The sequence below is a fragment of the Pistacia vera genome, unplaced genomic scaffold (genome assembly GCF_008641045.1).
Source record: "Pistacia vera cultivar Batoury unplaced genomic scaffold, PisVer_v2 Contig663, whole genome shotgun sequence".
NCBI classification, from domain to species: Eukaryota; Viridiplantae; Streptophyta; class Magnoliopsida; order Sapindales; family Anacardiaceae; genus Pistacia; species Pistacia vera.
In genome coordinates, this window is record NW_022196516.1 from 1,331,048 (window position 1) to 1,356,698 (window position 25,651).

Genomic DNA, 25,651 nt, shown 5'->3' on the forward strand with positions numbered 1-25,651 from the left:
AAAAAAAAAAATAGTCTTTTAATAACTTTTTGTAGACAGTTTTAAAAAAAAAAAAAAAAAAATCTTTCATTATGAATTGTTTTTAAAACTATACTATGTTGCTATGTAATTCAACTTCATTTATTATGTATTTATGAAGCTGATTTTTAATATTAATTCATCTATTCATTTGCAGTCATGTCACCTTGTATGTAAGTCTTTATGATATATATATTTTGTATGTCTAATATTATTCCAATAGAATATAATTAATTAAATCAATTAACATCTCTATTAGTATGTAGTTTTAATATACTTTGAAAGATGGTTGAATCATATTGTTTTACATGTTATTATATAGTTCTTTCGAATGGCCTACTATATATTAAGGAAGTCACAGTAGGACTGAGAGTGGTCCCCTCACTACACTTGACACAAAAACTTAAATTTTTAGGGAATTAACAGTATTTAAGTCTAGAAAGTTTGCACACATAAAACATAGATTAAATAGAGAAATGGGTTTACTATAAAGAGAGATTTACAAAAGTCTAGAAATTAAGAGATAATTAATTAAGTCACGTAATTTGAGATGTGAGAGATTTAAACTTAACACCCTTAACTACATTTTTTTCTTTTTTTAGGAATGGTAATTGGTCATCCCTTGATACAACTCGAACTCAATATTGAGGGAGCAAAGGGTGTAATCGAGTCGAGCTGAGCTTTTGGCTAATCGAGCTCGGCTCGATATGGTTACTATAGTGTCGAGCTTGAATTTGAGAGCTTGAAAAATCAAACTCAAGCTCAAGCTCAACACCTATAGGGGTACTCAAGCTCGAGCGAGCTCCCTCAAGCTCGGCGAAAGCTTGAGTTTGGGTATGGAGTGAACTATGAAGTGAAGCGGGAAATGAGTACCCATCCTTGTAAAGAAGACGATGTCGCTTCATTTGTGCACTTATTGTTATGAAAATAATCAAGCATTTTCAAGAAAGAAGAAAATGGGTTTGATGAAGCTCAAGCAAGCCAGATTCTGGTCATGAAAGTGGAGTAAGGTGAGGAAAGGAGAAGAAAATGAAACAGAAGCAAAAGGAAGAAAGTTGGTTTCAAGGAAGAGAGAATTTTTTTTATTTTTATTACTTTTTTAATGTAAGAGAAGAGAATGGGAGAATAAAACCTTTTAGGATGTGTTTGGTTGGGGGTTATATATCCCCCATTACTAAGATTATATCATCTTATATTACTTATATTATCATGTTTGGTTATCAAGTAATATAAGATTTCGACAATCTTCTAAAACCAATAGTAATTATTGTTGGTTACATAGGTGGTAATCTGAATAACACATTTTTCGTAGATATTTTGAGATTACCTGGTAATCTTATTTTTGTTACAATTTTATCCCTTATTAGTAAAAAAAAATTCGGAAAATAATTCCCTTATTTTAAAATTAATTTACATGAACATGCCATTACAATTTTACCTGTAATTAATTATTTTTTTGGACAGTAATGCCCTTGCATTTAAAACAATTACAGGCCACCCAAGACCACCACTGCCCGCTAGCCACCACCGTCTGTTGTCGGCCACCACCGTCTGTTATCGGCCACCACCATCGGTCAACGTCACTAGAACAGTGCATGACTAGCACAATATGGATGGTAATGCACCGCTCTGGCCATTAATGACCATAGATCTGACCTGAAATGACCTAAATAGATCTGGCCGTTTCCAGCCAAATCGGTGCATGGTCGGCAATATTCGACCAATCATGCACATTTCAGCCGTGGTTGCATGGTGGCTGATGACCAGGAGTGTCTTGGGGTGGGTGGGGGTGATTTTGTTAGAAATTAAACTTTTATGTGGCTGTGGTGTTTTAGCAAAATCTCAAACGTATGGGATTAAAAGAAATAATTCAAATAATAATAATAATAATAATATATTAATATTTAAAAAGGAGTTCAACTTAGTAATCTATATTATATCCACCAGTTTATTACAACCTAACCAAACATATTTCCCTAAATATTCCTAATAATCTTCTAGATAATCTATATTTCCATTAATATAACATTCCTGGTAATACAACTAGGGGTGTTCGGTTCCAATTACCCTGAATTTTTAGAAGGAACCGGAACTAGAATCGGAACCGACGGTTCCTTGAAATTTGGAACCAGAACTGGAATCGACAATTCCGATTCCTGAGTACCCAGAACCAGAACCTATAACAACGGTTTCGATTTCGATTTCGAGTACCCTGTAAAATTATATGACCTCCCAAAAGTTTTTAAAATGATAAAAAAACCCTTAAAAACTTACAAATACACCCCCTCCCCACCTGACACTTGTTAACAAAAATAAAATTATAAATTACAAATTACAAATTACAAATTCAAAATTACAAACTCCTTACTTTGCAAAGGTAGATTCTCAGAAGTTAAACCAACTTACTTTAATTTTTCTACAAAAGTTTTTATCCATATTACTTTAATGAATTCAAATTAAATGTGATTTGAGAAGTGAAAGAAGAAATTGAAGAGAAACATAGTTAGACAATTCGAAAAAAAGTTTGGGGTTTTCATTAATTGCTTTCTAGTTTCTACAGTGCACCCGCTTGTTCTTGTATTTTAGTTACAACTTAAACCCAGTCTTGATCTCAATATCCTTCCTTAAACTAAAACAGCTTCCTTATTAAACACTTCAATTGCTTACATTTTACAGTGTCCAAGAACAAAACACTACAAAATAACAACATAAGAACATAACTATCTGTTGTTATATATATGACAGTAAAATTACAATAACCCCCCACTCTTTAATTTTATTTCATATTAGTCTCAATTCTCGGTTCCTGACTACGAGAACCAAAACTGCATAGTGACAGTTCCAAAAATTTGGAACTGGAACCTACCCCTTGACTGTTGGTTCCGAGTAAGAACTAGAACTGGAACTGGAACCAAACCCCGGGTACCCGTCGATTCCGATTCTGATCGATTCCTTTGAACACCCATGAATACAGCATTCCTTTAACAAACGCAATCCTAGATTTTAAACTTAAACCTTGAAAGCCACAATGTGTGGTCTCGTGTCACAAGAAAGAAGAGAATGGATTTGTGGAAGGAGTTAATGACTTTTTTCCACCCAAATAATGACTTAATGACAATTTCCCACCTACAAACCTTTAAAATACGATTTTACTACCCAAATTTATATTTCGTTAGCTAACAAAGAGCAAACTCGGTCCAAGCTGTTGAGGCTTTTGAGGAGAGGAGGTCGATGAGTCTTTTAATGGTGGAAGATTGGATTTTGGTGATTAGGATTGGTAGGAATTTAACTTGAGAGGGGCGGTTACGTAAACCATAATCGCTTAATTGCTGACAATTAGCAAAGTCAACAGAAGTAGGGTTTGAGGGGTTTTGGTGAGTGATGATTGTGATGTGAGGTTACAATATTGCCGAAATTAGAAACAAAATATAAATTTAGATAATAAAATGATATTTTAAAAGTTTATAAGCTTTGGTTTTTTCTTTTTTAGGGGAGAAAAAGTCGTTCGCTGTAAGGAAGAGTTTGGCACAATATTTCTACCCATATTCCCAATCCTATTCCTCAAATATTTTTTGTTTTGTTATTTGAGAAATATTAGTATATTTTTTTATCACTTTCCCCTTAAGTTTATTAATTTCATTAAATACCCCTAGAAAAAAGTTTAAAAATTAACAAAAACACCCCCCATACTTGCCAGATTCCAATAACTACCATCGATGGTAGCCGGAATCTATCACAATAGCTTACAAACGACTAGAACTGGTCGGTAATTCACCAATCTAACCGTCAGCGATGGCCAAATCTTGGCCATCATTGACCAACAACGATGGCCATATCTGCGACAGCCAGATCTGGACTTTTCCGGCCGTCTGGCAGTAGATCTGGCCGAAAAAGGCCATATCGACGACCTACCTACCAAATCCAACCAGTCTGCGTCGTAACGGTATTTTTCGGCCAAATTCCGATGGTGGTGGCCAGAATCTGGCACTATGGGTGGTGGGGGTGTTTTTGTCATTTTACAAAATTTTTATATATTGGGGTGTTTAGTTAAATTAGCAAACCTAAGGGTTTTTTTTGTAAATTTTTAAATTTTACCTCGTAATACTCCCCTATTCAACTACCCAATATGACTCTCAAAATCCTATCCAAAATAATAAAACAAACGACCCGAAAATGTTTTTGATTTGTAAGAGAAGAGAGAGAAAGTATTTTTTTTATTACCACTTGCTTTCACAATTAATGTAGGTGTCCTTTTTTCCCTTTACCGCTACTCCACAATACTGCGCATCAAAATGTAGTGACAACATTCAAAATAAGTAAACATTAATGGTATTTGTTTTCTCAAATATTAAGAAAATTAGGTTTAACTAATCTTTTTATGTATATAATAGTATTAGTGGGTCAATTTTAAACAATAAAATTTGTCTTTGATGTATAATTTAGGGGTGTGGTAACCCAGTTAACCGAACCAGATTATCCACTTTTAAAACTAAATCGGTTTTTCAGTTCAAGGGATAATCCAACTGAAATCGGATCAGATTATCTCTTGAATCAGTTACTAACCAAACCGAATTATCTGTTTGATTACCGATTAACTGGTTTGTGAACCGGTTTTTAAATTAAAAGTTTTAATTTAAAAACACAATCAGTAACTTTCTAAAAGCATCTCCAATGATGTTCTTCATTTTAAAGAGCATCTTTCATATAAATAAAGAAAATCTGTATTAATTTCTAAATATAAAAAATAAAATTTTTATTCAAGTCTAATGGACTCTTTAAATTTAATAAAGATGCTTTTTATTTTCAAGAAATAAACTTAATAGGAGAAAAAATTAATAAACAAAATGCATAAAAACTTATAGTTGATTAATTAAAATTAAGATAGAGAGTAAAATTTGATTCTCTAAATGTGGAAGTCAAACCCACTCTTTACTTTAATTTAAAGGACAAAGAGTTTGTCAAACCCTTATTTTATGATAGACTATTTATAATAAGAGTTTAACTCATATTAAAAGTTCTTTAGAGATGTCGTAATTTTCTTTATTAATTTTATCCAACACCCAATGGTTTCTGAAAAAAGTTTCTCAAATCCTGTATCTACCAAAATCCAAAAGAAAATAAAAAATCTATAAATCGCAACTCTCAAATCCAAAAGAAGAAAAATTTGCAGGAAGAAAGAGAGCTGCTATCTGTTCTTTTTTCTTCTCTTTTCCCTCCCCCTCTCTCTTCTCCTTTTCTACTTTCTCTATATTTATTTCCTCTCTCTTTTCCTTCTTTCTTTCTCAACTCATCTGCTCAACAATTTGACTTGTAAATTATGGTTGGATCCGAAGGGGTGAGTCATTACCTAGATCTGAAAGGGTGACTACAGCCATCACATCATGGAGATGGCAAAGAAAGAAAGAAAAAGAGAAGGGAAAAGAAACGAGAAAAAGAAGGAAAGAAAGAGAAAGAGAAGAAGAAAAATAGAAAGGAAGGGAGAAGGGAAAGAAAAGGGAAGAGAGGTGATGTTCTACCATAGATTGAGTTTTAGGTTGCAATCAACAGATATGAAAAGTAAAAGAAAGAAACAAATAAAGAGGATGGAGCTACGAAACTTAGGGTTTTAGATTTAGGATTTTTTTAAGGTAAAACCGATTTGGTTAACCAGTTTGAAATTACCCTTAAACAATTAATCGAACCGGTTTTCTGGTTTGGTCAATTTCGAAAACCGAAACCGAACCTGTTACCTCGAAAAACTAGTTTTTCGAACTAGTTTCTGAGTTTGGTTTCAGTTTTTTTTTTTACAAGGCCCACGATCAACACCATGTTGTAGACCTTAAAAAAAAGCACGTAGGTCGGCACAGCACGTCCCCCAAAAAAATTTAAAAAAAAATAATGTAATTTTTTAGTTATTCATTTTATGAAATAATTTTCAAAGAATAATTTTAGAATCAAGTAAATGGAAAAATATTATTCAATTAAAATAAAAGAAAAAGGAAAAAAATAGAAAAATAATAAATAACATTAAATTGAAAAAATATTCCTTAGAAATGAAACTGTAGAGGTGGAAAAGCAGCCCGCCCGGCCCACCCGCGGCGGGTTGCGCAAAGTGGGGGTCAGTCCTGACCCACCCGCCAACATTGGCAGGCCGGGTTAGGCTTGCCAATGTTGGGAATTGGCTGCCCAACCCGGACCGCCAACCCTAACCCATCGGGCCAGGGGGCCGTTAACCTCTTTTTGATTTTTTTTTTTAATTTTGTTTTGTTTTATTTTGTTTAAGTTTAATGTTTAATTAAATTTCAAATGAATAATTAACAATTTATAAATGAATAAATGTAATTGTTTTAGTTAAGTGTTAACTTCTTTTCAATATCAAATATAAATTAAATTAATTTTTTTTTGTTACATTCCAAATATTAATTCAATTTTAATACATTAAAATTGTAATATAAGAAAAATTAAATTTATTCATTTATTAAAAAATAAAATAAGAAATTACAATAATTATGCCTCGTTAAAAACCTCACCAAGAAAAACCCAATGGGACAAAAACTTGGTAAGGAAAAAAGAGTGCAATAATTGACAATTAATTTATAAGTTACAATTTACAAAACAACTAATTTTGGGGTTCACTAAGACCTCCCTCATCCGTATCATCTATATTACAAAATTGAAATGATTCTATTAAAGTATCGTCGACAACCCGTATTGACCTTGATGGCGCGACCGTTCCCAATCTCGAAGACATGTAGGACTTCAATCATTTTTGGTGAAACTTTAGTCCTCCTTTAACTTAAAATTCTTCCACTTGCACTAAATGTTTGTTCAGATGAGACGGTTGAGACAGGAACAACAAAACATCCAAGGCAAGTCTTGATAATACCGAAAAATACATTTTCTGGCTCCCAATAGTCTAAGATCAATGTTGGCTCTCTGTTGTGGATCTACTGGTCATTTCAGGGGTTGCCAAATATTGTTGAAACTCATTACTCTGCGACTGCATGGAAGACAATACATTAGTTGTTGTTGTTGGTGGGCTTCTGAAAAGGAGGTTGTGCTTCGGATTCGGTCCTCTTCGGCCTATTCAGTGCACCCCAAGAGTAGAAGTCTTCATTTGTTTCTTCTGATGCAGCTTCCCTGGATGTTTTGCCTCTTTGCGGGTTCCCATACCTGTTTTCATATTGGAAATATACTTCGAAAAATCTATTTTTTACCTCTCCTATTTGATTGGCATATCTTCGGTTTGTAAATTTTCACATAAATTGTCAAAACCATTTTCTAAACCTGCTAATTTAATTATAGGATCAAATATGCACCTAAACATAAAGAAAGGAATGGGTTCCCAATATTTTAAAAAAAAATTTGCATTGTCTTTATTGGTGCATTTAAAATTTCATTGTCTTTGTTTTTTATAAATAACTCTGAAATTTTTATATTGTATGTATTACCAATAGACTAGTAGGAAAATACACACCAGAAAGTTGTAAAGTGGATTGGTAAAAAATTTTAAGAAAAGAATGAAATACTTTAGCTATTTGCCAATCATTTTCTACCAAATAGAGGACCTCTATTATTTGCTACAAAATAACTATTATATTAGCATAAGGTAAACATGAATCAAGCATTAAATGTACTATTCCATCTAACAGTCATGTCTAATGCAAAGTTCTAGAGACATATTTGATTTTATACAAGCTCTTGAAATTCAGCATTTCTTTTATTACTACTAGTAATCCAAGCTAAACAATCCTAATTCTATTAATATTTTCTTAATTATTTTCATACCATTTTCACAATTAAATTAATAAAGGCATGCACAACGTTTGGAAAAAACTTCAAATTGTTATATAAAGGATAATTACTTTGAAATAATCTATAGCTTTACTATTAGAACTTGCATTATCTAAAGTTAACTTATCACTTACTAACAATATCATAATCTTCTAAAACTTCAAATATTTTATTATAATTTGTTCACCACTATGATCAAAATCCATTAATCTAATCCTAATAAAGATTTATTAATTTACTTCATTATCAAAAATATGACTAGTCACACAAATATAATCTTGTTTAGCTCTACCACTCCAAATATCGACAGTTAGAGTCACTCTAACATGACATATGTATTTTATTTTTTAATTCTAATTTCATTTTTCTAACAATTTTATTAAATCATTTCTAGTTGCAGTTTTAGAATAACTTTAAATCTTGAAAAAATGAATTTTGAACAAATCTTCAAAATATTTATCTTCAGCCATATTATAGGTTGATCGTTGAACAATATATAACTAACTGTTCCCTATATACATCAGAATTATAATGCTAAGTAGTACCCAATTAGTTATTTGACTTTGATTGCTTTCTCTATTTCCAGGTGATTATATGTTTATTAGCATGCCTTTTTAAAGTATAGTACCATTACCTGAATCAGCTTTAAATATTTCACAGTATTTGCATCTCGCTTTCTTAACTTGAACGCCATTTTCTATCTTAAAACTTGTTGAAATGCGCCCAAACGTCTGATGTGTGTCTGTCTTCGGTTTCGACGGCAATTGATGATCCGCCTCAGCTTGAGATGAAGTTGGAACGGCACGTGATTACGAGGACTTCTAAACCACTAGAAGCTGTTGGAATCGGGGGCATATTTTGAGGGGTATCGGATTCTGAGAATGGAAAAGCGGACTATTTGAATCTCCTCTTGCATTTTTGTTAGTAAAATCAGGGGACTAGGACTAGGATAGTAATTTCCTTCATCATTGTAATTGATGCGAGAGAATATCTATCCATTGTATTGAAAAAAAAAATTGATGTAGAAGAAATAAAATTAAGAAAGAGAATGGATATGAAATTGGATTTGGAATTTGGAAAATTGGAAATATGAATTAAAAATTGCAAAAACTAATAAAAATTAAAATACGAGCAAATTGATAACAAAGAGATTAGAGAATAAATGAATAATTGAGAGATTAGAGATTAGAGAATATGAGAGAATTAGAGAATTTGTTGTGAGAAAATGTGAGAGTTTAGGGCCAATTTATAGAAAAAAATGGGAAAGAAAAATGACCAAAAAGACCCCTCCAATGGCTATAAAACGGCTATATTTCAAGGGTAAAGGGGTAATTTGAAAAAACAAATTAAATTTTTTTTTTTTTTTTTTTTTCGGCCAACCCTCGGATTGGCAACAGCCAACCCGACCCATTTGTTCCACCTCTAAATGAAAGAGGTAGTGATAATTATGTTGCCATATAAGTATCCAAGAAAATCTATCAATGTTCCTTTTTCTCAAGAAAATGCCAAAACAAATTACAATATGACAAATTCAAATGGCCAGGGGAGGTTATCAAAATCAACTTTAAAAATCCTCTTTGACTATATTATAGTATTAATCAAACACTCAGAAAATATAATTTTTTTTTTCATTGGAAACTATAAATTTGTTTTTGTAGTATTAATTACCACCTTTTACACATGAAATTTTGAATTTAAATATATAAGAAAAAAATATTTAATTTTCAATTACAGTTATATAATTGTATAGTTTTAGTTCCCATAGAATTTAAGTTCAGATGCTAATTTCAAATCATGTGTCCATTCCTAATCATTAAGTCCAATTTTATTACCTTTAATTATACGTAGGTCCAATTATGTTATTTAATCATATTTATACAATAAAACCTTTCTTAGCGATATTCTATGAAATAAACTCTATATATTCAAAAAATTTTAGTCTCAATTTGGATAGTTATAAATAAGATAAACTCCTATTATAAGTTAAAATGTTTCTAATTCCCATCTTAAAAAAAGTTGTCTCTACATAGTAATAATTATTTGTATATTGCAAAAAACAAAAAATATATGCTATATTACATTAAAGGTTTCAAATAAAATAAAATATTTATCTAAAGTTGTTTGGACAATATTTATGCTTTAAAGTTGTTTGGACATCTTTTAACTTGTGAGTACATAATAACTCGCTAGCATGAAACTTTCTTGTTACAGCCAAAATATTGCTAACTTCAAGTATGTTTAGAGTTTCTTGGCGTGAAACTTTTTGTATTTCATATTATCATCCTTAGGACTATTTCCTTTCTCTTACTGTCTAATTGTAGCAATGATTTCTTCTTAGTTAAAGCATACATGACTTTTACTCATTTGAATGATTAAGGAAACATTAATATCCTTCGATTAGTGTAGTGAAGTTGTCCAATCTCATCACTCAATTTTGTAATGACTCTTCGATTCTCCTCATCAACTTCATTTGTAACTTGCAATCATCACGACATCGGGATCATATTTTGCAGTGCTTAAACATTGGCAATTGTATGGCTTCATATCAATCGACCATACAACAACTGCATTTATAATTCCATCAAGGACACTTATCTTGCTTATTCCAATACTGATCTTCTATCTATTTGAAAATAGACAATTGAAGTTTGAATTGAAATCCTAATACTATACTACTAAAACATGAATTATAAAATAAGAAATCAAAATAATAATTTTTGTAACTAACCTCTATTAAGTTATAACCTCCTCATATAATAAAATTATTTGATCCCACTATTATGACTATAGAGCATTTTACCTGTATATGTAATTTGACCATATATTAACTATTAAGCTCATGAATACATGATTACTTATAATTGCTCCAAAGTCCAAAATTAGAATGTGACACTACATAAGCCAAAAATAAAAATGTAAAAATATGAAAATAATATCATATACTTACCAGTCAATTTACACTAACCAAGATCTAATTAATATATGGGGCTTACCATAATGTGATGGAAAATTCATTTTGACCATAAAATAATTAATTAGAGGGCAAAGTTTTACCTTATTCAAATAATGATTGAAAAAAATAAATTTAGATTTCTATAATTCATTGAAATTACTCTCCATCATCCATAATAAAAAAAATCAAATGTAATATTAGAAATGATTTTCTCATTAATTATTAATTAAAAAAAAATGTTAATCCTTAATTCATTTATAATTCAATGAAGCAATCTACAAATAATTTTTCATGAAATTACAAAGATAAGTTGAATGTAAACATAAATTTTAAAATATACGGCCCACTTAAAAAAAATTGTAGGCCTGCCCAACCTACGTGCTAGGCCCATAGCACGGCACGCTATATAGCAGAATTTTACGGGCCGATATGATAAGATACGAATTTCTGTAGGCCTTTGACACGACATAACCCACAACATGACAGACCTTAAATTTTTAGGTGCAGTACAACATAACACAGTTCACCGCCAGCTCTAGTTAAAGGAAAAAAGTGTGTCATCAATTTCTAATTAGTTAAAATTATTCAACTAAGATAATTTTATATAATAATCCATTTGTACAGTATACTTGAACTTTGATTATTATATTTATATCTCCGACTGTAAGATATTCCCAATTAAGCATAATCATTATTGCCGACACAAACAATAGACAAGTGACCTATGTGTGATTATTGTATTTGAGCAGTAATTGGAGTATTCATCTAAAAGTATTACATATCCTTTAAGAGGACCATTTTATTAATTACATAATAATCTTATCCACTCATGCACCTAAATTTTTTGTGGACCAACAATTCTACAACCAAAGAACAAGTAAACTTGGAGGGAAGGTGGCAAGAAAGTCGATAGAAGACCTATGAGCAGAAAAAAGCTACCAAGTCAATAGAAGACTTACATATGAGCAGAAAGAAACTACCATCATAAAGCACTTCTTTTACATCTTAAGATCAAGAATCCCTTGCTCTCTCTCCAACCATTTTTCCACTCATAATCCCATAGTTTTCCTCTATGGCTTCATCTTCATCTTCCTCTTCCTCTAGTCCAAAAGAAAAATATGATGTCTTCCTTAGTTTCAGAGGTGAGGATACTCGTAGAACAATCACTAGCCATCTCTATGCTGTTTTGTGCAATAAAAAAATACAAACGTTTATCGATGATGAAGGCCTCAATAGAGGAGATGAAATTTCACCAGTGCTGTTAACAGCAATTGAAGAATCAATGATTTCAGTGATCATTCTCTCATAAAACTATGCTTCTTCTCGATGGTGCTTGGAAGAACTTGTGAACATTCTTGATTGCAAGCGAATGAATAACCAGAAGGTTATACCAATTTTCTTTCAGGTAGATCCATCGGATGTAAGGAAGCAAACTGGAAACTTTAAGAATGCCTTCGTTAAGCATGAACGTATGAAAGAGATGAAAGAGAAGGTGCAAAGGTGGAGAGTTGCTTTGACTGAAGTAGGCAATCTATCTGGATGGGATTCATCAAAAACCAAGTAAGTTTACCCTTTGCAACATCCCTTTAGAAATATACCTGTAGTTTCTTTTCTCTTAAAATTCAGCTAGAATGCGCCAATTATCTTTTCAGGCACAAAAAAAAAAAAAAAAAAAAAAAAAATTGAAGACCGAGTAAAACCAGCCTGTTTGAGTCTTAAGTTGGAAAAACAAGCAATTAATAAATTTATAAAGGAAAAGATTCACTTTTACTAATGCTTTAGAAATGATAACAAAAAATCCTACTTGAGTTCACTTTTAATTTACCTCACTGTTACTAATTTTATTTTTTTTATTTTTTTTTTTGTTATCTTGGATGACATCATTGATTGATGTTGTGCTTAGCGTATATATGGTTGCGAAACTGTGCATAATTTTGAATGCTTCTTGTGAAACGTATTTTTGTTATCAACAATAATAAAGAGAAGTAGAAGTGGTTACATTATATAAAATCATATCTAATTTTTGTTTTATAGTGTTCTATTTCACTTTACCTTATCATTTGGCAGGTCTGACGTAGAACTTGTGGAGAACATGTCAAAGATATATCAAAGAAATTGAAAGTAAACCAACATATGTGATTTTGAAGGTTCATTTGGATTAGAGTCACGTGTTCAGTAGTGAAATCATATATGCATTGGTTGTCCGAGCCTCGAAATTGGGCTTTGGGTATGGGTGGTATAGGTAAAACCACACTTGCTGAATCTCTTTACAAGCAAGTTTCAAGTAAATTTGAAGGTTCTTCCTTCGCTGCAAATGTTAGGGAAAGATCAAAACGAGAAAGTGAACTTAGTGTACGGGATCAAGTTCTATCTGAAATATTAGAAGAAAATATAAAAATAGGCACTAGTGATATACCCTTCCATATTCAAAGTAGACTCCAACGCAAAAAAGTTTTACTTGTTCTTGATGATGTGAGTAATCAAAGTCAATTGGAGATTTTAATTGGAAAGAATGATCGATATGGTCCAGGAAGTAGAATCATTATAACATCTCGAGATAAACAAGTGTTAGATAATTTTGTATCTGATGGTTATACATATGAAGTTGAGAAACTGAATGACCAAGAAGCTCTTGATCTGTTTTGTCATTATGCCTTCAAACAAAATAATCGCTTGGGAGATCTTATGGTACTGGCAGTGAGGGTAGTAGAATATGCACAAGGCAATCCCTTGGCTCTTAAACTGTTAGGCTCCTCTCTTTATCGGAAAAGCAAGCGAGATTGGCAAAGTGCTCTGAACAAATTAGGAAGGATTCCTAATCTTGAAATTCATAAGGTGCTTAAAATAAGCTACGATGCTCTAGATCACGAAAATCAGAATATATTTCTTGATGTTGCATTTTTCTTTAAAGGGAATGATCGTGATCATATCACAAAAATACTTGATGACTGTTATTTTTCAATGCATTCTGGGTTGACTGTTCTCATTGATAAGTCACTGATTACAATATCGTATGATAAAAAGCTACATATGCATGATTTACTCCAAGAAATGGCTTGGGATATTGTTCGACAAGAATCTCCTAAGGACCCAGGCAAGCGTAGCAGGTTATGCAGTCATGACGATGTCTACTATGTACTGAAAAATAATAAGGTAAGAACTTAATTGAATTGATTTTCTTTTTCTTATATAGTTTGCCATGATTTGCTGTATAAGCTAGCCTATATTATCTCATTCTTTTTATATAACTTTTTTAAGCTTTTGTGAATTTTATGTTAACCATTTCTTTGCTTTCTGTTAACAGGGGACCGATTCAATTGAAGGCATATACCTAGAAATGTCTAAAACAAGAGACATTCAATTCAGTTCCAAGGCCTTTGTAAATATGTCTAGACTTAGACTGCTTATATTCTGTAATTCTGAGCGTTATAAACAGTCTGGAGAGATCTCAGAGGTCCATCTTCCTTTAGGTCTAGATTATCTTCCTGATGTGTTGAGGTATCTCCGGTGGGATGGATATCCTTTGAAATCACTACCACAAAACTTTACCCCAGAGCACCTTGTTGTCCTTAAATTGCCTTATAGCAATATTGAGCAAGTCTGGCAAGAAACAGAGGTATAATTATTATTGTTATTATTGTGTGTGTATATATATATATTGTTGACTAGTACTAATGTAGTCTAGTAATTTTTCTTTTGCTACAGGTTTCTCCCAAATTGAAAATCATCGATCTTGATGGCTCCCAATTTCTGAATTCAATTCCAAACCTTGAAGACGCCAAAAGCTTTGAGGTTGTGACACTTTCAAATTGCAAAGGAATTAGGAATTTCCCACAGGTTTCACTGAGTATAACAGAACTAAATTTATCTGGGACCGCAATAGAAGAAATTTCAACAAGTATTTGTCAAATGAAATCTCTTCGTTTGCTTTATCTTTATCGTTGCTGGAACCTTCAGAGTTTCCCAGAAATCTTGGAGAGAATGGAATGCTTAGAAGGTCTTTACTTATCTGAAGCGACGGCAATAAAAGAGATACCATCTTCCATTGAAAATTTAAGCCGGCTTCGTGATTTGAGTTTGGTTCGTCTCAGAAATCTCGAGACTGTTCCAAGCAGTATTTGTAATTTGACAAATCTAGATGTAATTTATCTTGATGGTTGCCCAAAACTTGAAAAACTGCCGGACAACCTGGGGAATTTGAAAAAATTAGAGGCGCTTTTTGCAAAGGAAACTGCCATAAGCCAACTACCATCCTCTATTGGAGCTTTATGTTCCTTAATATTTTTAAATTTACCTTACAGCGGTCTGAAAGAAATCACCGATGATCTCTGCCGTTTAACTTCACTGGATTACTTAGATCTAAGCGGGAGCAAATTTGAGAGTCTACCAGCAAGTATCAACCAACTCTCTCGGCTGCGTTTTCTTTACTTAAGGGATTGCAATATGCTTCAATCACTACCCGAGCTTCCTTTACATCTTAGATCATTTCAAGCACCATACTGCAAGCAGCTCGTGTCATTCACTTTGCCTCGGGGTATAGAAGAGTTAAACGAAGCCCAATTTGAAATAGCATCTAAACGCTGCTATAAGATTCAAAGGTCATTCAGTGCGTTCATATTTACCCATAGTATGAAATTGAATCACAACCACAACCTTTTGGCAGAGTTACGATTTGGAATTGAGAGTCTGGCCATTGCGTCAATTAAACGTTGTTGTGAAGAGGTTAGTCTCTCTTTCTTTTTCTCTCTCTACCATTCTGTCTCATCATAAAGCATAAAATTATGCATTTTACTATGACAGGAGACTGAGGAGGTACTTGCTGTTAGCTTAAATTTACCCGGGAGTGAAATTCCGGACTGGTTTAGCCATCGTAGATCAGGGTCTTTCATTCAGATTAGGCTACCTCGTCGTAGTTCTAATGAAAGATTCACCGGATTTCTTCTATGTGCTGTTACTACATTTGAGGGAAGTTACAGTGGTGGTTTTGCTTATGTCAGAGTGACGTACTATTTTGATTCAAATTATGAGGAAGAGTTTTACTGCGAGTTGTCAATTGGCTATGTGAAGAAAGGGGCAATGGAGCCCGATCACATAGTACTGGGATATAGTCCTCGTATGGATGTTGATCTTTTAAAGGGTGATTATACAACTGCCTCATTTTGGTTCAGCCTAATACAGATAAAAGGGCAATCACTAAATCACAAGGTGAAATGTTGTGGGGTTTATCCACTCTATATACATCCCAAAGTCAGCAAATCCAGCAGTTCTATTGAGGAATTGGCTACCATCAATCAAGGTTCCGGTGAAATAGCTGTGGATGACTGCTACAACAATGATCATGATGACACAGATGGAAGTGGAAGTGACATGTCTGATGAGGAAATGGAACCAAGTCCTAATAAGAGAATTATCAGAGGAAGTGATTCAATTTTGCGCATCAGAGGTGGATTACTGCTCTCTTATTGTTGGACTTTGATGGTTTGCTTCTTTTGCGGACTTTGTGTTTTTCGACTGCTGGAGTCACTTGTGATTTTTCTATCATCTTAATGGTTAACAAACGGTATGTAAGTATATTAAGAATCTTTGGTCTATGAAGCTGTTATATTAATATCAATGTTTGACCTTTAAAATATTTTAATATTTTCTTCTTCTGTTGGACAATTATGCTCTTATAATCTCGTGTTCATTAACATGTTTCATTTTTCGAAAATTACATATGCTAAAGCTTGCATATGAATTTTACTTTGTATTGGTTTTTGCAAAATTTGGGTTTGTACATTGTATTTGTTAATGTTTGATTCTAAGTTGTGATTATAGTAGTTTAAGTGAATTGGCTTATGTTTGAATTGCAAAGTTGATTAGCTTTTTCTTTCATCTGAGGTTTTCCAGTTGGACACCATTGTTATGTTTTCCCAAAAAGCGAGGAAATTAAAAGGTTGTATTTTGTCAGGAAACTTTTGCTATATTGTTTAAATTGATCTTTTCATTTATTAGATTTTGAGTAGAAGAAAAAATTCTGCAGAAGAGCATTTCATTCATTGTCGTAAAATTACAATTCATTTTCTCTCAAGTATATTCAACACTTTTCAGCTAACATATCTATAATGAATCTGTAGTGATTTTACTCAACTAACCTCAACAAACTACATTTACTCAACTACCCTTAGNAATTCATGGATCCGCCACTGGTAATGCTAACTTAAATGGTAATAATCTAATTACAACAGAGTCCTACTTTATTTCTAATTCTTATTTATATTAGTAATCCTATTACAATTATGATAACTAGAAACCCATTTTGCATTATAATCTGTTTTCCTTTTTTTTTTTTTAGAGTGCGGAGAGATAGTATATATAATATAAGCAAGCGACTTATTATTTTCTCTACATTATCAATAAATTTTATGTGTTGACATCACGAGATGAAAGAGATCAGCTATGCCAGGTATGATCTCATATTACTATGGTATGAATTTTTATCATTCAATCTTGTATTTTTTATTTTTGCATGAAATTAATCATGTGAATCCTGAATAAATAAAATTTTATAGGAGAAGAATACAATAAAGAGATCGAAAAACTAAAGCAACTACGGGCAATAGTAAATTCTAACTTATTGAGTCTCCAAGATTTGGAAATTCGACTTGTCCAACTTAAAGCCTGAGGGATAGAGCATATGAGAGTGATTGAAAGTAACCACTGCCATGTTGCACGAGCAGGGAATATGAGACTACTTGAGGCCTCAGAGGTTAAAATGGCTAAGATTCAAGCTCAGGGGGTAAAGGGTATGAGAATAATGAAGATTATTGAGGATTCAATTACTAAGCTTAACACTACTCAAGAGGTTGACAAATTGGCGAATGCAACTCAAAGAATGTGGAATGAACATGAAGATATGATGCAATATATTTATCATTCGGTTGTTTTTTATAATTGTTATTTTATTTATTTATTTATTATTATTATTATTATTTTGTGGTGATCAGGGGTATTCGGGCCAACTTGTGTACACCTCAACTAATCCCCTGAGGCCTTGAAGTTGATGGCCAAATCAATCTCTCGATGGCCACCCCTATTACCAACCCAAGTGGATTGAACTTGGAACCTATTGAGTAATACACCCAAAAGTCTTGATTGACCATATTAGATTTTGAGTAGAAGAGAAAAAATTCTGCAAAAGAGCATTTCATTCATTGACGGGAATTACACCCATTTTCTCTTTTGTATCTTAAGCATATAAAACACTTTTCAGCTAACATATCTATAGTAAATTTACTTAACTAACCTCAGCTAACTACATTTACAACCATTCTATTACATTTACTGAAAACACAAGTTTACACTACACTACATTTGACTAATAGTCAACATTAGATTGAACTGAATAGAGTTGAATATATCTTGGACAAAAATGATGATGCAATTGACTCCCAAGAGCCTTGGTAAGAATATATGCCTGTTGATAAGTGGTAGGGACATATTTGGTTTGAATGAGATTAGCCTGTATCTTTTCTCGGACCAAATGACAATCAATGTCAATGTGGTTGGTATGCTCATGAAACATCGGATTAGAAGCAATGTGCAAAGCTGATTGATTGTCACAAAAAAGAGGAACAACAGAAAAAGGAGGATAACCAAGTTCAAAAAGCAGTTGCAATATCCAAACAATTTCACAAATAGCTGAGGCCATCTGTATTCAGCTTCTGAGGAAGATCGTGATACTATCACTTGCTTCTTAGATTTCCAAGATATAAGAGAATTGCCCAAGAAAACACAAAGCCCAGTAACTGACCTTCTTGTTAGTAAACAAAAGGCCCAATCTGAATCACAATAAGCATTAACCTACAATGTACTATTAGATGGGAAAAATAATCCTAAACCAAGAGCATATTTGACATACTTTACAATATTCAAAGCTGCTTGCATATGGGATTCTTTGGGTGCATGCCTAAACTGACTTAACAAGTTTACTGAGTAGCTCAAATCTGGACGAGTCATACATAAGTAAAGGAGTATACCTATGAGCTACTGATAGATGGAAGCATCTTGTAACAAGGGATCTCCAGTAATGTTGAATTGCTTATCATAATCTGAAGAGGTGAATTTCACATGCTGATCAAGAGGAATGATGGCAGGTCTAGCACTTGACATACCAGTAGTAGAAATCAACTCTAAGGCATATTTACGTTGACATATAGTTACCCCTTTGGCTGATCTTGCTACCTCAAGACCAAGAAAATATCTAAGCATCCCTAAATCTTTAAGCTTAAAATTTGAGTGAAGTAATTGTTTAGCTTCATCTATTAATGCAGAATTGCTCCCAGTGATAACTATATCATCAACATATACAAGGATAGCCACAATCTGAGTACCATGTCTCTTAACAAATAAAGAGTAATCTGATTTTGATTGAGAGAATCCTCCTTGAATTAAAGTTGAAGTAAGCTCAAAATTTCAGGCCCTAAAGGCTTGTTTGAGGCCATATAAAGATTTATGAAGTCTACAAACAAGATTCTGTCCAGGTGGTTTGGTAAAACCTTGATAAATGGAAGCTAAAGCTATAATGGCTCTTACTGTCACTATTTTAACAACTGGGGAAAATGTTTTCTCATAATCAATTCCGGCTTGTTATGTATAACCTTTTGCCATCAACCTAGCTTTATACCTCTCTAGAGTACCATCAGCTTTAAATTTCAATTTATACACCCATTTACACCCAATTGGATTTTTTCCAGGAGGCAAGGGAACCAATGACCATGTATGATTGTCCTCTACAGCTTTTATTTCTTTTGACATGGCTTCAACCCATTTAGGATCTTTGGAAGCTTGGGAAAAGCTGGTCGGTTCAGTTAAAGAAGAAATTTTTCCAAGGCAATCTTGATATTTAGGTGAAATGTGAGAATAATCAATGTTATCCAAAATTGGATATTTTACAAGGTGAGTTTGTGATGAAGAAGGAAGTGTGGGACAATGGAAATCTGTGGTCCATATAGGTGGCTTTGTAGCTCTGGTTGATCTCTATAAGGGTGCAGGGTTGGCTTGGTTCAAATTTGCAGGGTTAGTATGTTCATTTGGTAGAAATGGTGGACTAGATGATTCTGGCATATGTAATGAGCTAGAGATCACAGCTAGATCTGTTTGTGGTGCAGGAAAATTGTCTATATGTTGAGGATTATGTCCAGTATATGTGTCAAATGAATCTATTTCTAAAAATGAATCTGGTGGAAAGATAGACATGTCTGTGGTTGACCATTTAAAGGGGAAAATTTGTTCATAGAAGGTGACATCCCTAGTGATTTGAATAGCATGGTTTTGCAAATTGTATAGGACATATCCTTTTTTGTCTAGAGAATATCCTACAAAAACACATGGAATAGATCTAGGGGAAAACTTATCTTTTGGAGTAAGAATGGTAGAATATGCTAAGCAACCAAAAACTCTTAAGTGTGCTAGTGAAGGAGGTTTGCCAAAGAATTTTTCAAATGGTGAAAGACCTTTCAACATGGTGGTTGGACATCTATTTATCAAATAAACTATTGTTTGAACACAATGTCGCCAAAGGGACTGTGGTAATTGGGACTGAAATTTTAAGGCCCTAGCAACTTGCAAAATGTGTCTATACTTTGTTTCCACAACACCATTTTGTTGTGGAGAGTAAGTACATGAACTTTGATGTTGAATACCAAATTCTTTCAATAAATCATGACAATTTTTATTAAAAAATTCTAAACCATTGTCAGATCTAATGCATTTAGGAGTCAAATGATATTGTGTCCTAATCATATTCAAGAATTGTTTGAGCATTTGAAACACATCAAATTTAAATTGCATTAAGAAAAGCCATGTTACTCTTGTACAATCATCTACAATTGTAAGAAAGAACCTAGCATTACCAAAAATGGGTACCTTATAAGGTCCCCATACATCCAAATGCAAAAGATCAAACACATGATTTGAAATGTTTTGACTTATTGGGAAAGGTATCCTGGTTTTTCTTTGCCAATGGACAAATTGAAAAAAGAGAATTATCAACTTGCAAAGTTTTAACCATCTATTTTAGAACAAGATTTGGGACATGACCCAGTCTTTTATGCCAAATATGAAAATCAGAACATGTGCTAGAATTAACAAGTTTTGAACTAGGAATTGAAAAATTATTCACTACTATATTACAAACAATATTTGTAGAAAGCAGTTTGGCCAGATTATGCATGTCAGAGTTGTGTAAGGGTGACTGTGGAAGGGGCACATGAAAGTATAGGCCTTGAATTTTTTTACCAATCCCCTTCAACTTGCCACTTCAGAGGTCCTGGATTAAGCAAAAATTAGGATAAAAGGTAATGCACAATTATTGGATGAAGTATGTTTTGATACTGAAAACAAATTATATTTGAAATCTGGTAAATGTAACACATGATCTAGACTAATTTGGTCATCTATCTTAACAGATCCAGTGTGCCTAATTCTAGTTTTCATTCCATTGGGTAGGCCAACATAAGTATTTGGGTTAGAATCCATATCAACAGGTGAAGTTAAGCTAGACAGTCTACTAATCATGTGATCTGTTGCCCCTGAATCTATTATCCAATTTGCAGTATCATTAAAGCAAGATAAGAGTGATGTTGATATACCTGCTACATTGGCCGATGTTGAGACATTTTCTTTTCCAAGTAATTGAAGGAGCTGGGAATATTGTTCTACTGAGAGAATTGTGCCTAGTGAACCCTTTGATGTATTCGCAGAAGTGTTAGCAGCAGGTATTATTTGTGCATTAGACTGTGTGTGCACTTGATTAGCTGTTGACTTGCCTTTTGACCCATTCATCTTTCCTTTGTAATCAGCTGGATAACCGTGAATCTTGTAACATGTGTCTCGTTTATATCCCGGCAAATAAAAAAAAAATCACATTCTATATAGGGCTTATTCCTTTTGTATTTAGAATTGTGATTATGTCCCTTCTGCATATTCTGCACATAGAGTGCAGTGGTCACCTCTGTACCAGCAGTAGCCCTCGACAAAATCCTTTGACTTTCATCTTGATTCACAACTAAATAAGCTTGCTTGACCAAAGTCAATGGCAACATCAATAGAATCTAGCTCCTCACCATAGAATAAGTGTCATTCAACCCTATTAAAAACTGCAACAACCTTTGTTGGTTTAGATGTTCCAGATACGCCTTAGTTGATGCACTGTCTGGAGGTGGTAAGCTTATCAACAAGCTCAGTTCATCCCACAATGCTTTTAATTTGTTACAATAAATAGCCACAGACATGGTACCTTGCGTGAGATTAACAATCTCCCGATGAATCCCATAAATTCTCGTTCACTCACCTTATGGTACTGTTCTTGTAGGTCCTGCTACACTTGATATGCACTGGTGGAATAAACAATTCCATTAAAGATTTCTTTTGAAACCGTGTTAAAGATCCAAGCTAAAACCAGTGAGTTGCATCTTTCCCATTGTGCACCCAAGCTTAGATCTGATGGTTTCTTGCACGTGCCATCAACAAAACCCAACTTATTCTTAGCTCGGAGTGAGACCACCATGACTCTACTCCAGATGCCATAATTCTCAGTGCCGGTGAGTTGTTCTGCTACCAACACTGACCCTGGAGTGTCGATGAGTGAATGTACAGTGGTGAGTTTGAATCTGTAGGATTCATTATCGCTNAGGACGCAGCTCTCGATGTCTACTCGGTTCTCACCTCCGAGGAATATGCTAGAATAAAGAGGCAGTTCGACATCCGCTCGGAGGTGTTCCTCGACCACACTAGGCCGTCACGGCGTCCGGCCGACGGCCTCGCCGCGATCTCTGAGGAGAACTACAAGGGTGGAGGGAGGATTCCCTTCCATCCTTTCATCAGGTCGGTCCTGGATCATTTCGGGATCACACCAATGCAGTTGACGCCAAACGCCTATGTCATCGCTGTCGCGATGTACATCGCGTGCTACGAAAATGGCTTGGGAGAGCCAACGGCGGTGGAGCTTAGCATCGCCTACTACCTGAAGAAGAGTATGGACAAGGACTCGTACTATTTGTCTCGGCGACCTACCATTACCGCGGGGATACACAGCTATCCCAGCAATGCGGGGGCCTACGAGACTAAGTTTTTCTTTTTCTTTTATAACGGCCACTGCCATTTTCAGGATCCAAGTAGGTTTCCTTTCGTTGGGTTAGCTATCTGCTCGCTTGATCCACAATAACGACCTGTTTTCTTTTGCAGTCAATAGAACGACCAAGGAAAAGCTACTCGCCGATCCAGATAGACTTGTATCTTTCGGGGTACTGGACGAGGAACAACGGGACGCGAGGAAGCTTGTGACGACCGCGAACCTGCGGAAGTACGGTTTTTTCAGCGACAAGGCGTCGTTAGAACCCCTAGAAGGTAAGTTGTGCTGGTCCCTTTCTGGTCGTGAAATAAATTCCCTTACTGACGAGCTTAAATACAGAGACCATGCCCCCAAAGGAGTCCGGGCAGTCCCGCCGAGCACCATTTGTTTTCCCTCGATTGAGGAGGGAGAGAGCGGCCGAAGCTGCTCGTGCTATTCCGGCACAACCGCTGCAAGCTTCTGCGCCTTCGCAGCCCCGTCCTGCGCAAGAAGCGACCAGAACAAAACAGGTTGCTCAGGCACCTTCTGCTCGCCCCAGACGGAAGGCTCCGGCCCAAAGGTCCAAGAAGAGGAAACAGGTCCAGGTCGAAGAGTCTGAGACCGAATCCGAGGAGGAGCCTCTGAGAACGCGCCAGGAATCCAGGAGGTCAGGCAAGGAGCCCGCGAGCGAGGCGGCCACTACCGGCAAGGCGAAGGATGCACCAGTTCTAGACTCGTTAGGGAGTCTGCCCGAGCACCTGCAACCNAAAAAATGAAAAAGATTCAAATATATCTTTAATAACGTTGCATCAAATGCATCTCTATATATTACAAGTTCACATAAAATAATATCATAAGTTACCAATTTAGTGACGTCATCATATTAATATTTCAATTTTAAATATTTTACTAAATTATATAATTAAAATAATTACAACTTACATCATCAATTCACACCTATCTCTGGAACTGAAAATATATTAATATTTAAATATGAGGATAATTTCGTCATTACATTTGCCTTCTTCCTCTTCAACCAACACAACTTCTCTCAAAACCGGAGCTTCTACGGACGAGTCGAAGACCTTCTACCCCTGTTCCCGGTAACTCTATTCTTCAAGAGCTTTTATTTTCATATACCCTGTTTAATTTTATATCCTTAGTGGGTTTTCTTTTCAATTTGGCTATGTATATGAATTTAATTCCTGATTTATTGCTTATAGCCATTCAATTACTGAGAGAGTATAATTGGATTTTCTTTTTTTAATATTTTACGGATATGAGAATATTGTTGATATTGGGATCAAAAGAAATTTTTGTTTTTTCGGTTTATTGAGAGCGGAAACATATAAGGTTTTGTTGTAGTTTGAATAATGGTTATGCCGTTTGAAAGCAAATTGTATAAGTTTGTTCTGGAATTTGGAGTTCTTTTGGTACTTTTCGAAGTGCTATTAGATGTTCAAAAATGTATTTGTTTGTGGACGTGGGTTGTTGAGTAGAAGTGCTTTTCTTGAAGGCACTTAACAGAGCCTTCTGTGAAAACATTTATGCAGTGTTTTTTTCGCCAATAAAAGTAAAAGAAAAAGTATGTGTGAAGTGCTTCTCTAAAACCGCGTTTTAAGTACATTTTTATCAGTTTCTGCAGGACAATACAGTAGAGGCTTATACCTCGTTATTTTCTGACTACATTTTTTAGAGGCACTTCCCAAACACATCATAATTCTAGGGAAACACATTCTGTCTCTTTGTAGTTGACGATTTCACCATTTAGAACTTTTTTCTTATCTCAAGTTAGCAGTTAAACAAGATTTTCAGTTAATTAATTTTTGAAATTTTAGTCAATTTGAGAAAAGGGAATGAAAAAGTTTTAGAGGTGAGGGCAGATTATATTCCAGTCTTGAATGGTTTCTTGAATAGAATGTTGGGGTCTGTTTGTTTTCTGAGTGTATATTACTAATCATTGTGGTCTTCAAGTCAGTTCTAGACTGTCTTATATTATTATATAAATAGTAACATTTTGAGTAGAACTCTGAAGCAGATTGGGTTCACATACCTCAACATGATGGAAGAGGCATATTATTTGATTTAAATGTAAGTTAATGAGACAGAGGTCTTAAATTGTGAGGGTAGTCGCACGACGTGGAATGAAGTAAATGGACTAATGAAAGTGCCAAAACATAGGAAAGGAAATATGCAAGGTTAAATATTTTAATCGAGATCATATCTTTTATCTGCGGTATAAGGGAGCTCTGCCACCGGGGACATTGTGAAACATCTTTTGGTTGGGATTTATTGTAAGACTAGCACTCAAGCTTCAGTCTGTGAAGCTTTGAATCCTGTCCACTTGTGAGTTGTGAGTCAATGCTGGGTTGATTTGATTATTTTCGTCACAAATGACTTCCATCCACTCTAGTCATTAATGAAACACAAGTTAATTCTTGCTCTTGTCTAATGTAAACATCTAGCAATTATGTTTGTTGTTGATATTGTTTTATCTCATTTTTTTTATTAGATATTGTTGGATTATTGTTGCGGTGAGGTGTTCCATTTCCTTTACCTACCATGGATTCTACGGAAATTGAGGCTAAGACTGGGATTACAGATAGCATACCTGTCAAGGACAACAAATCATCAGTTCAAATAAAGGTATTGTTCTTTGCCAGAGCTCGAGATATAACTGGTGTGAGTGATATGTGTCTAGAAGTATCATATGGTAGTACAACTCAAGATTGCTTGAACAAGCTTGTTGCAAAGTTTCCAAGTTTGGAAGAGATCCGGGGCTGCATGGTCTTAGCTTTAAATGAGGAATACACGAA

General features: G+C 34.2%; 2 protein-coding genes across 2 annotated transcripts; both read left to right on the forward strand.

The window, feature by feature from the left end:
- Window positions 1-11,765: 11,765 nt before the first annotated feature.
- On the forward strand, window positions 11,766-12,908 carry LOC116112555 (disease resistance protein RLM3-like). The gene is made up of 2 exons (XM_031398679.1): window positions 11,766-12,304; window positions 12,812-12,908. The coding sequence occupies exons 1-2, from the start codon at window positions 12,114-12,116 to the stop codon at window positions 12,861-12,863; spliced, it is 243 nt and encodes an 80-aa protein (XP_031254539.1). The 5' UTR covers window positions 11,766-12,113; the 3' UTR covers window positions 12,864-12,908.
- Window positions 12,909-12,920: 12 nt separating this feature from the next.
- Window positions 12,921-16,409, forward strand: LOC116112554 (disease resistance-like protein DSC1). Its single transcript, XM_031398678.1, has 4 exons — window positions 12,921-13,897; window positions 14,049-14,360; window positions 14,450-15,466; window positions 15,545-16,409. The coding sequence occupies exons 1-4, from the start codon at window positions 12,935-12,937 to the stop codon at window positions 16,289-16,291; spliced, it is 3,039 nt and encodes a 1,012-aa protein (XP_031254538.1). The 5' UTR covers window positions 12,921-12,934; the 3' UTR covers window positions 16,292-16,409.
- Window positions 16,410-25,651: the final 9,242 nt, after the last annotated feature.